Genomic DNA, 12,490 nt, shown 5'->3' with positions numbered 1-12,490 from the left:
AAAATAAGTTGATATTACGAATATTATTTTATGGGTGCGTGCACATAGCTTAGTTATTATTTTACTCATAAGAAAACATGTTACTTTACCGACCACGATACACTGTTTTCATTTGCTCAGCTCGTACCCTTGTGTGGTGTTATACTTTTGTATTTTTTATGCGAAAATATATTTTCTTTACTTTTTCTACTTCGAATCATAACACGATTACTCACTTTAATCAGTTGTATTTGCCACTTTACGAAACAAACATATAATAAAGAAACGCGCTGTTCTATAGTGGATATTCGATCTATTCAAATAAAAAGAAAAAAATAATCTAAATATCGGAGTGAAATTGATTAGATTTAAGTACGTTAAACGTATTCAAATTTATTTGCTTACTGGAAAAATCGTGTGTGCCTAATATCGCGTAGATGCAACAGAATAATTCGGACATCGTTAGACGTCATCAAGTGTCCAAGTCGTTACATTGTAATGGACAACAGGAGCACTTTTCATGCTTTTGTTGTGCACCCGATGCAGACCTATTTAAACACAAGGAGAGACGCAAGTCCTGGTACTCCGACGTAATTCACATGTAAATTTCAACTCTAATGATTTAAGTTTATCTAAGAAATTTTTTTTAAATTTTTTATCACGCAAGTCGCTTATATCGCTTGATTAAGTTAAGCAGACCTGTCAGTTGAGGTATTTCATTTGTTTACTAAAGAGAAGAGAATTCCTGTAATTGAGGATTCCCCTGCTATTTATTTGCACATTTAAGCATGGCGTGTAATTATCAACAACCGCAAACCATCTTAGCGTTGCTCTCATAAAAGGCATTAATTAATTAATTAATTTGTATTTAAGTTGCGGCAGCAGAACAAGCTCAAATATACGAATCAGTTTGCCACACTAAAGTTGCTATGCTGCACACATATCTATTCAAATTCCACACTGTCTGCCATGCAATTTAGTTAAACTAATTATTTCGGAAGATTGGCTAGAGAGCACCTTTTCACAGAAATGCCAACGTCGTCGGTTGGTTCTGTGTGCTGTCTTCAATCATATTCCAAATCATTTTTAATTGATGTTTTTTCCTTTGGGATCGATTTACACTTTTGGGTGAAGCAAAACATTTGTCTTCCCCGTTTTTGTATTGTCGCATGTGTGTATGAATACTTAATATTGTGTGCTTGCTTCTGACTCAGAAAGGTGTTAAGAGAATTCTCAGTATGTGCTTGTGTTCTACTACAATGCCAATACGTATTGATAAATTAATTGTTTAATATTAGTCGTTATGTAGTCACAATTATAAAGCAATTTAATTGTCGCTTATTGCAGATATGGATTTACTTCAATATTTCACAATTTTCGTTTTAAAATATATTGTGTAAAAAGATTAAAAAAAAAGTGATGGTGACATGAATATAATTTATAATAAGTAAATCACACATAAAAATATAATAAAAAAACTAATTTGAAAATATCGCAACAGGGAAGGCCCCATTTCTTAACATAATAGAACTGAAATTACTAATAGTTCACCAGCACCTATGCTACTCTTACAAACTAACAAGATGGTAACATATTACCAGACTAGAAAAGGATAAGACTTTTTAATATATTTTTTCCAGCATGGCCTCAAGGTAAAGATTGTGGAATATCTTTAAATCATACATATATATAAAATATATATACCAATGATTTCCTTCTCTTATTTTCTACACGATATCATGCTAATGTAGTAATGACATACTAAATTAATACGTTAATCATATTTTTTGCCAGTTTTGCTAGAAATAATGCTGGTACATATCATCGGGCGACAGTATAAAACTTTCAATAGTTTCTGAGTAGATGTAAATAGCTATTATATTTTTTTATGTAGTTGGTCACTTCATTTATATAAGCTCTACAGTATATTCTTATGGGTCGTTTTTGTTTGTATTATTATAGTTGGAATATTGGCATATATTTCCTCAATTACTGGGCTACTTTGTGTTTTGAATAGATCGAATGTTTTGTTTCTCTGACTGTAGCTATACTCCTTATAATATTCCCTATCCCTTTTCAAATTCAACTGTACTTAAAAATTTGTGTTATATCTTATGAATTCTTGGCATCTATTTTGAACTGTCTGTTCATATTCATTGATCTATATTGATCTAATATGTAAATTTTGAACATATATCTTGAACAGTCTAGACTGACCAATAGTGTTTAAATACTTTCCCGAATACCACACATCCGCATAATAAGTTTAATCTTATAATTTGTTTCTAGATATTATATTGGTAATTAAATTCAAACATTACTTCAGTGAGAGTTTAATAATGCATTAGAATTATCTACAAACACTGTCTTGGTCTAAGAAGTGGTTAAGATGTACAGGAATTTGAGACCATTTTTTAATATGTTTTCGAAAAATATGTTTTCGATCAAAAGCAAATAATTAAAGAAACAATATTGTTGTTGCTGCCAACCTAATTCCACCGTTCTTGAAAAAATCTGATAGATACGCTTTGTTTTCGAACCATAGCATACAAAAAAAATATGTATATCTTCTAAAAAAATATTAAATATAGAATAGGAATTATAGGATAGGAGAATTGTAGGATTAAATAGGATTAAATTACAGCAACATAATTTCATTTTTAAATAAATGAATTTTTTGACTGATCATTCGAAATTTTACCAAATACTCATGCTGCCGAAGTAGGTGGATTCGCCGGGTACCACTTGAAGACTATAATTCCATCGAGTTAACACTCATATTTTATTTCCAGAAAATAGTTAAAGAAGAAAGCAAAACCCTGTCGATGGATTACAAGCGCAATGTCAGTCCTGTAGGAGTTGCACGTAGTACCAGGTCACTTTTAAATAGGCCGCTCCTAACCTGGTGAACAAGCGCCTTTTGCAGCCACTCAATATGAGTACTGCCGCTACGTTATGGACTGCGTTTAGCTTCATTACTCCTCATTCGACCTTACCGGCATGGGAGGCACTATCAGTAGCATGCTATCGCCGACATTACCCGAATATTCTACGTAACTACTGAACCTCCTCACCACATCAAGGTGGCAGTTCTCGTGGAGGCTATTCCATTACTCGTATATTATTTTTTGTCTTGTTTAAAAATTTTTATTTATAGCTTATTGAATTTCATAAATCTATGAAAATTCTCATCTGCAAATATACTTGCAAAAATGTTGATAATTATAGAAGTTTTTTGAATATCCATGAATTTGGATTTATTTTGGAAGCGTGTTATCCGTTATAGTATCTTTTAATAGTTTTCAATTTCATTTAAATTATTTTTATAAGTTAATTAATTAATTATTGTTTAAAAAAAATATACTGTATTGTACATAAATATTCTCTTACTATAAAAGGGTATTTTAACCTATGTCTCACACTTTAAGTTTAAATTTTTCTTAGAATTTGATATATTTTTAAATATTTCAAATTGATTATTTATTAAAAAAGCTCATTTAAAATAATATAGTATATATGTATAATCTTCTTATATATATTTACAGTCTACGAAAAGCTGGTGAATTTTATTGAACTGATTAGATACTCGCACCTCAAACAGTTTACAAACGACAGATACTTTTGATGTAAATGGTTTACTTTGTCCAAAATTCAAAGCTTTCCATAGTCTGTCGATAATTGCGATATAAAAATAATAAAATTATATTGTTTTAAATGATATGATATTAAAAAATAATTCTGTTACTTTAATTATAAAGAAATGAGTTCTGAGAAACAGTCTTTTGAGTGAAATTAAATTTTTGCTACAGTATTTATTGCTATTAATAAATTTTCATTTGAAAATTTTGCCAAAAATTAATTCTCTGAATAAAGTTTTTTAATAACTCAATTATTTGTAATAGAAACCATGCCTGGTGTTGCCACCATTTCATTATTTACCTTCTACTGAACTTGGAACCAACTTTATTTGCATTTCATCGTATAGGTAATATGTAAAACAAATGAACAATTGGACTTTCGGTGTTTTGTTACTAATTGAGCATTTGAGTATGAATTATTTTATTTGTTTGTTTATTTGTTATCTTTATTTAATTTCTGTTAGTTTTGTGGTTTTTATAGTAGTTTGATAACTTATGTTCTGGTTTTGGATTCACTGTTCTGTCATAAATATCAAATATACAAAGTTTATTGCTGTACATCATCTCCGCCCTTATGTGAAGCTCTGAAGTTTGTTATTTTTACATGTTTATGCGTTTATTTGCTAACAACAGTTTTCTTGTTATTTATTTTGTTACTGTTTTACACATGAATAAAGAACACATATCAATTTACAAAAATACAATGTGGTAAAAATGCAACTCACATGTGTAAATAAGTAAGACCTTAATTCCGTATAACTCAGTTATTATTTATAAATATCTTAATTTTAAAGATATATGCGACGAAGAGAATCAAAAAACTAAAAAATGAGAGTAGAACCAGACAGCATGGCTAGCTACTGTGGATAGGTAGCTTAAAGTGGTAACTCAGTCCGTGATGTCACATTTTGATGCCACATTTTTGACTATTTATACTAACTATTTGATGCAGATTATACTACATATAATATAACTTATTCTGTGACAATGAATTTAGTTATGAGTTATTCCTCTTCGGGATAAGAGTCAATATCTTCCCGAAGTAAAGCATGATTGTCGTGGGAGACCACTAAAATCCATTAACCACAATTCTAAACTGCTTGGAGTATCACTAGTAATGAGTGCACTTCACTTGCGACACTAGACCAGAGGTGAAAATCCCGTACCACGGGGGTTAGGGCCCGCAGATTTGGCTATCCTGACTAATAAAGGTTGGCTCTTTGAAGAAAATAATGGTGGTTATAAATAGAATCCTAATATACGCAGGTAGAATGGCTATATTCATTTAGTTTTATTCGATGTGGAGTTGCATTTCTTAATTGGGTGCTGTTACTCAAACTATAGCCTAGATGTTTGACAGGCCTCACCACTAAGAAGAAAACTACAATATATCCAAACGTGTATAGCTTAAATTGGTACCAGCGAAAGTATTTTCCAAGAATAAAATCACATTAAAACAGACATCTATAAGTTCCTTGCTCTTGAATAGAGTTTTAAAGTTGTGATGGTGATTCGAAACAGTTATAAAAAAATAAATTTAATGTTACATTGTTTTTATTTACATTCAGTCAAATGAATATCAAGGATTATGTATTAATAAATTACAGCATATTGTTAACGAAGCTTAAATTTACGGTGTAAAATAAACTCGTCTTGAGTCCATATATCTTCTATTATTCCATCTGTGATCTTTATTACTAGTTTACTACATGCTCATTAAAACTGAACAAATGTGTGATTGTTTCAATTTTCTTTAGAATATCTTTGTCTTGTATATCTAAGCTGTAGACATTTTCGATAAAAATAATTCGTCAAACACATCACAATATTAAAGGCAAATTCCTTTACAATTTTTTTATTCAAGAATAAAATTGGCATACTTAATTTCCTATAAATCAATTGATTTTGCACTCTTATAATTAGTAGAAGTAGTACGTAGTACAGGCGCTTGCTATATAAACGTTTTGTTTCACATAGTATTTTTATTCAAATCCTTGCGCCCCCTTCAGGCCCATACATCTGACAAAGCTTAGTCTAAGATTGGGTACTAACTCCAATCTGAATATAAGTCAACATATTATACAGTTCACTGATCTTGATCTTCCAAAATAGTGATTAGATGAGAAGATCGCAGCGCACAAAATGATGATGAATTGATTATTTTCATTAAGATATTGTAAATGCTTTCCAAAGGTGTTTAATTAACATTTCCTGGTATTTACTTGACTGAATATATGTTCAAAAATTTATTATTATTATGAATAAAAAAATTCAAATTAAATGAAATATCAAAAAAAATATAACAATTTAAATTTTTTAAAAAATTAAACAAAAAAACTTGTTTTTAAAGAATCAGAAACTGAAAAAATTTTCTTCTTTTTCTTCCTTAAATGATATATTTGCATATTTTTAGGGGCAAAATAATTAAATCCGGCGAATTTTTTATGTTGTATATAGTAAATAATAATATATAATCGGTAAAAAATAAAAATATATAATTTTTTGCCTGATTTAATTAAGAAACAAAAAAGTAATCCATCTTGAGACCATAACGCTCTTCATTGACCATGACGCTCCCAACTGCATTATTTTCAAAAAAATACAGGACAATGATTCCACCAGTAAATTAGTGTTTAGAGAATCACTAAAGAACTAAGCATACTAAATATAAACACGCTGTCAATTCTTAAAATGGTTTCAGTAGAAACAATGTTATGAACTTAAAGGTTGAAAATCTAAAAAGCAATATAAGATATCATTCATTTATTGAATGATATCCAAATTATTCGCGGTTTTTTGATACCTCTTTTTTAATGAACATTAATTTTAAACAAGTATATGTTGGTCATTATTATTTACGATCTCTTGCGATTTTACATGTACTTCAAAGTTTCGTCGGTGAAGAACTTATGTGGTTTATGGGCGGAATACTTGGTCAGCAGTTTTTCGATCGGACAATTTTTTGCATTAAGAGAATTTTGTTGATATCGATAAAAATGGTAGTTAATAGGTGGTATGAGAAAACATTAAAACTTTACAACCAAATTCCGTCAATTTATCATATGAATAATGCAACACTATTCATTCTGTGTTGGTTAATTCTGATGACTTTTCTTTGAATTAGTTCGACCTAAGCGAGTTGCATTTTACTGAACTTGTTTAATTCTCCAGACTTTTTTTACCAATTAATTTGATATAAACTTGACTGATATCATTGTTAGTAACTTTATACTTGTTTATATTTTGGTTTTGTTAGATTTTCTAAAACTTACCATTAAACTTAAAGATAAAATAAAAGGTTTTTCTGACAAAGCTTTCTACAGTTCCTTCATCATTTATTTTGTTCATTTTACCAACTATTGCTTGTAAACAACTTGTTCAAAAAGAGTTCCTCTATGAGTTGCTTGTTCAACGAATTAAACACATGTTTACATATTATATACTGGTATATATATTTAACTTTACCACAAATGAACTCTTACATTTGTTATCTCCAAGTACACAAATTTGTAAGAACTATTGTAACATATCCGAAAAAAATGCTAAAAGAAAAAAACAAATATAAGTTATTCACATAAAATGTCGGTCAGAGTCTATTACTTACTTCAATGTATGATTTGTTTCCTTCCTTTCTTCCTTCCGTGCTTCCTTCCTGTTTTATTTCCCGAGTATCTACATCACTTGCTTATTACATTTCATTACTTACAAGACGTGAAACTTACACACTTTGCATATGATAAAGATACTTTAATGCCATACACTTTTTTGCAGTTTTTTTTTAGTTTTTTATGATATTTTGTTATATATAAAACAGTATACATTTGTATTTTTACTTAGTCATAATATAATTGTTTTTCTAATATTTAGGTATTTTAGTTAAGTTTTCGACTATAAAGTTCACCACATATTTTATTAGAATTAATAGCTTTGTATGCATAAATTTTCCATCCATGAATTTTTGTGTTCCATCATTAGATCGAAACGCTAAAAGCAACTAGAATTTCTTAGAAATATTTGCAAATATATTATATGTACTCTGTCAATACAGACTAAAACATTGAATTAACAAATAAATTTTTATTGTTTCGCGTTGCTGAACTCTAGTACATCACATACTTTTAGGCTTGTCCATTTTACTATAAGTTAATTTTTCTGCGCCGCAAACTTGATTATTAATATATAAACAATCATTTTTTTCGTGTTGTGTATGTGTGTACTTTATAACCACAAAGCAATAACGCAAATATTCTGCAATGCCACAAAATATAACTACGAGGACTCAACAATCCTCGTTTTTTTTCCCAATCCTGTTGTGGTCCGCTCTGTAATTTTGAATTATGCGCCGCGAAATATGCAAACAAATATTGTGTGGTGTGTCGCATTTTTAATTGCTATTTTATGACCTCAAACAACGATAGTGCAGTGCAACAAGCAAATGACGCCAACAATAACGTCGACGATGGACGATGTCGACGACGACGACATCGCCATTATCGTTCCTATTTCGTCCATTGGTGCCCGCCGTATGCTTGTTAAGTTCATTTATTTTTGCATATCAAAATTTGTTTAAATTGTTTCTGCAATGAAATTTTATTGAAAACATTAAGTAAATGCAGTGCAGTAAATATTTTATTTGTTAATAGTTCACCACATGCAATTACAGCACATACACATGTACACAAGAATTATTACACAGCCTTTAAATTGATTGCACTTCAACTTTTTAACGTTTTAATTTTATTTAAATATGTTTTTTTTCTTTTTTTTTTTAATTTATTATTTTTTTTTACAGTAGCATTTAATATACTATATACACATATATACATATTTGCATACAAGTATGTTTATATATTAATTACTTTTATTGTTACTAAGAACAATTGTTTCTGGTTTCATATTGTATTGTGATGACATATTGTATAATTTAAATAATTTAAAACTATCAACAAAAATGTTAAATGAATTACAGTTAAATTAAAAAGATGATAAAAATTAAAAACACATTTTCATTAAATTTTTTTAATTCTGTATTTAAAGCACTGTTATTGAAATTTATGTAATTTATTAAAACAGAGCGCTATATAAAAAACAAAAGTATATAAATTTCTAATACTGTCTTACTTAATCATTTTTAAAGTTTCAATATAATGATTATCCATAAATGTGGGATCAGTTCAAAAAAATCCTTTATTGGAGTGACATCTTATATTAAGTAATTATTTCCAGTTTTAATATCAAATTTGTCGTAAAAAACTTCTACAGATAAGAATAGATCTATCCTGATGAATTTACGGGATGTAAGTTACTTCGTTCTTAATGATAAGAAGTCCAACAAATTGTCAAAAATGTGCTTATCTAAAAACATGTTTCTTTCATTAGCAAAAGCTGAGCAATCACCAAAAACAAAAAATGAATAATTTTTTCTTTTTTTTAAGTGAAGAAATACATAGTATTACTGCGATGGTTTCTATGTCTCAGGAGCCTGAAAGAACTTCATTTAATCTCACAGAATTGACACTACTACCCCTATTAATAAGTATCCAAAATCTGTTTATACCTGATTATGCACAGGTTCAACACATTATTCGCTGGCTGAAGAAAATAGAATAAGGAGTCCGTCTTCACAGTCTCTGGAAAAATGCAAACCAGCACCACTAGAGAGACATCCATAGAATCATCAAAGCAGGTTAAATTGTCAGTTTTTTCTTGTCCTTTAATATTCCTAAAAGTCAATTAAACCAGCCAATTTCGATCCTATATTCATTCTTTCACTAGTTTTCATTTAATAATGATAGTAAAGAGCTCTAGTAAAGAGCCGTCGTCGTGTGTTAATAACTCAATTACAGTAATTTGTGTAATACTATGTGTGAGTGTTAGACTCTTGTGACGCCTTAGGTTGAACTTTGCTTTTTTGTTTTATTTTTTCCTTTTTTTTTTCGCAATTTTGTACGTTTGTTAAAGTCTGAAATAAAGCACCATCCCAAAATTATTTGAAATATCACTGGTAGTGAGTGAGTATCACTGGCAGCACTGAGCGGTTGATTTCAATATGATATCACAGGGGTCTAAGCAATTAGCTTCGGCTAAACTAACACATAGCGGCGTTGGTTCGTTATAGGAAGAATTGTACTGGATGTGATTAAAACGCAAAAATTAGGGGTTGGAATCACTATATTCATTTACTTCATTGGATGTCGAGTTGCATTAGGCAATCGGGTGTTGTAATTAAAAGATCAGCAGAAGTGTTAAATAGGTTTTGATCCCCAATATGGAGGAAGCTATATCCAAACGTTTAGCTTCAATTAGTACTTATGGAACTCCTTGGAATTCTAATGAAGCGTTTATTGGTGTATTATAATGCTACGTGTGTTAAAAACGTCGTGTTATTAAACACTCATGGCAGGTAACCACATTCAATTATTTTAGACTTTTGTCCCTTGGCTGTCTTACTTGGAATAACTACAATTTTCAATTCCAAGGCATCAACATTCATCAGATATATCTGCTCCAGATTTCACTGCATGATTGACTTAATGTCATTCCGACTGTCAATTGATGTGTTAGCATTAGCTTTTGTTATTTAAAATAATTAAATTCAAAATTATATATAATATAAAGTTTCGTACATTAATTAAATATTGGCACAAAAAAGTATGTACCATTAAAGCGAATGTATGCCGCAGGATACAGAATTTTAACGCTATCTGGTAACAGTATGGCCTAACAAGACTAACCGTGGCTTGTGACCAGCAAGATTAACCTACCCCAACCTTACCAAAAAAAAAAATCGGTCGCCATATATTGACAATGCCAAAATTAATCTGTTATTCCGGAAGTCGATGACATTATGAAGATATCTAAATAACATGTTGATTTTATACTGTCTCGTTTATATACGAGTTTATTATCAGATCACTTTAAGGCAGTATTAGGTTTTTCATATAAAGGCATTACTTTTCCAGTGAGTCTATTGGCTCTGATAGCTCTTCAGCTTTCTCACCATTATAAAAGTTTGCTTTAAGTCAATCTATACTTTTGATTTTAAGTTATTTTAAGTTTGCATTATTGATTAAGTAAGAGCTCAGCTTATAAAAATTACGAATATTTAAATTGACTGTTGACTTTTATCTGATAAATCAAGTATTACAACCTTTTCTAGAAATAACATTAGTTTTCTGTTCATTCAACTAAGAGAGCTTTTTCTAGTTTTAAAATTTATAAGCAAATTCCCAGCTTATTAAAATGTAAATTTGCATTACTTATACAAGCTGTAAGCGCTAGATTTATACTTACAGTAATTACTCGTTTTTGCATATTAATTGCCTTTCGACGTTTTACAACGAAATGTGATGCATCGCAGTAGTGCAGTGAAAATAAAACTAAATAAATAAAATAAAATTAGATTGTTTATCAAGATACATTTTCATTTGTTGTTTTTATTTGCTCATATGTGTGCACTAAAAAATAATATTAAAATGAATTACTTTTGTTAATGTTTATATATACTTAGCTACTTTTTTAGATACTACTATTTGCCCACTGTAAGAGCACTTTTCTTCAGCAGCACGCGATCATTATAATTTATTTTGCACGTTGACTTTGATACAAAATATGAGGTATGAGGTGTGAGTTATGGGCCATGGGCTGTAAGCTCTATGGTTTTGTGCTGGTACTGTGTCGTTCGCTCTGCGCACACTTAAAGAATCTTTTTAATGTTTTCAGTGGTTTTATTGGCATTATTATTTTGTTTTATTAAGACCGGAGACAGTCTCATGCTGTCGACACTTCTAGGCAGCCACTTTTGGATTGATATTGGCGGAGGCGTTTGTTTGCTCGTCTCCCTTGATTAAACACACAGTTATAGATATAACGAAAAAAAAAAAACAACAATACGAATAACTACCACAGCGCAAATATTATACAAATAATATAAAAAAATCATACTATAGACAATAGAATGCTGTTGTAAATACTAAAACCACATCTGAATATATACTAGATACATATAAGATACATATAAGTGTATTTTGTATTATTACTCTTATTAGTTTTATTAGTTTTTTTTCTCGTTTTATTTTTGTTTTTTTATTTACTGTTTTTGCAATTAAGATTTTTTTTACATGTTTGATTTTGTGTATCGAATGTGAAAACATCATTAATTGTTTGCAGTTATCCAAATGGTTCAGTTCAGTTCGGTTTTTATCACTTGTTATCGTTTATTGTAAAATTAATAAAAATAAAAATGTCTCTTTATTATTTTATAAAAATTAATATAAATTTATTTAAATTATTTTTTCTAATTTCAGGCGCAAATGGTTACCTCAACCACTACGTAAATTGTCACAGAGTAAGGTGGAAAAACCGTCAACTGAAAAATCACTTATCAAGAAGACTTCAGAGAAGAGTCTAAGAGTAAGTTTAAAAATATATGTATACATTAAGACTGAAAAGTTTTCGGAAATTCTCATTTAAAATTCGCGCGCTGTATATTTTTCGATATTTTAAGTTTATGTAGTTTGGCAGCACTGTCCTTAATTACTATGCCAAAAATGAGCGCGATCTGTCAGACAGTTCGTTTACGGCAGCTGTTGAAACCAGTTCCCCTCAGTAGTGCGTTGCGAAATGTCTTCGACGGTCGTACGACCGTCCTGAAAGGCTTTGTACCACTCATAAACTTGAGTTTTCGATAAAACTGATTCCCCATAAGCCTTTTGTAGCATTCGCAACGATTCTGCACACGAAATTTCGTTCGAAACACAAAATTTGATGCAAACTCTTTGTCCAATATTTTTTTCCATTGTTTTTTTCGCAACGCACTACTGAGGTGAACTGGTTTCAACAGCTGCCGTAAACGAACTGTCTGACAGATCGCG

At 30.0% G+C, this 12,490-nt stretch overlaps 1 protein-coding gene across 1 annotated transcript in view; it reads left to right on the top strand.

Annotated features, from left to right (window-relative positions):
* Window positions 1-238: 238 nt before the first annotated feature.
* LOC119665748 (homeobox protein 10-like) overlaps window positions 239-12,490 on the top strand; it is a 30,901-nt gene continuing 18,649 nt past the window's right edge. Inside the window, exons 1-2 of the mRNA XM_038074986.1 lie at window positions 239-580; window positions 11,924-12,029. Coding sequence (XP_037930914.1) covers window positions 417-580; window positions 11,924-12,029 — 270 coding nt within the window. The 5' untranslated portion in view covers window positions 239-416. The remainder of the gene's footprint in view (window positions 581-11,923; window positions 12,030-12,490) is intronic.

The sequence above is a fragment of the Teleopsis dalmanni genome, chromosome 1 (genome assembly GCF_002237135.1).
Source record: "Teleopsis dalmanni isolate 2A chromosome 1, ASM223713v2, whole genome shotgun sequence".
NCBI classification, from domain to species: Eukaryota; Metazoa; Arthropoda; class Insecta; order Diptera; family Diopsidae; genus Teleopsis; species Teleopsis dalmanni.
This window is presented reverse-complemented; position numbering and strand designations above follow the sequence as displayed.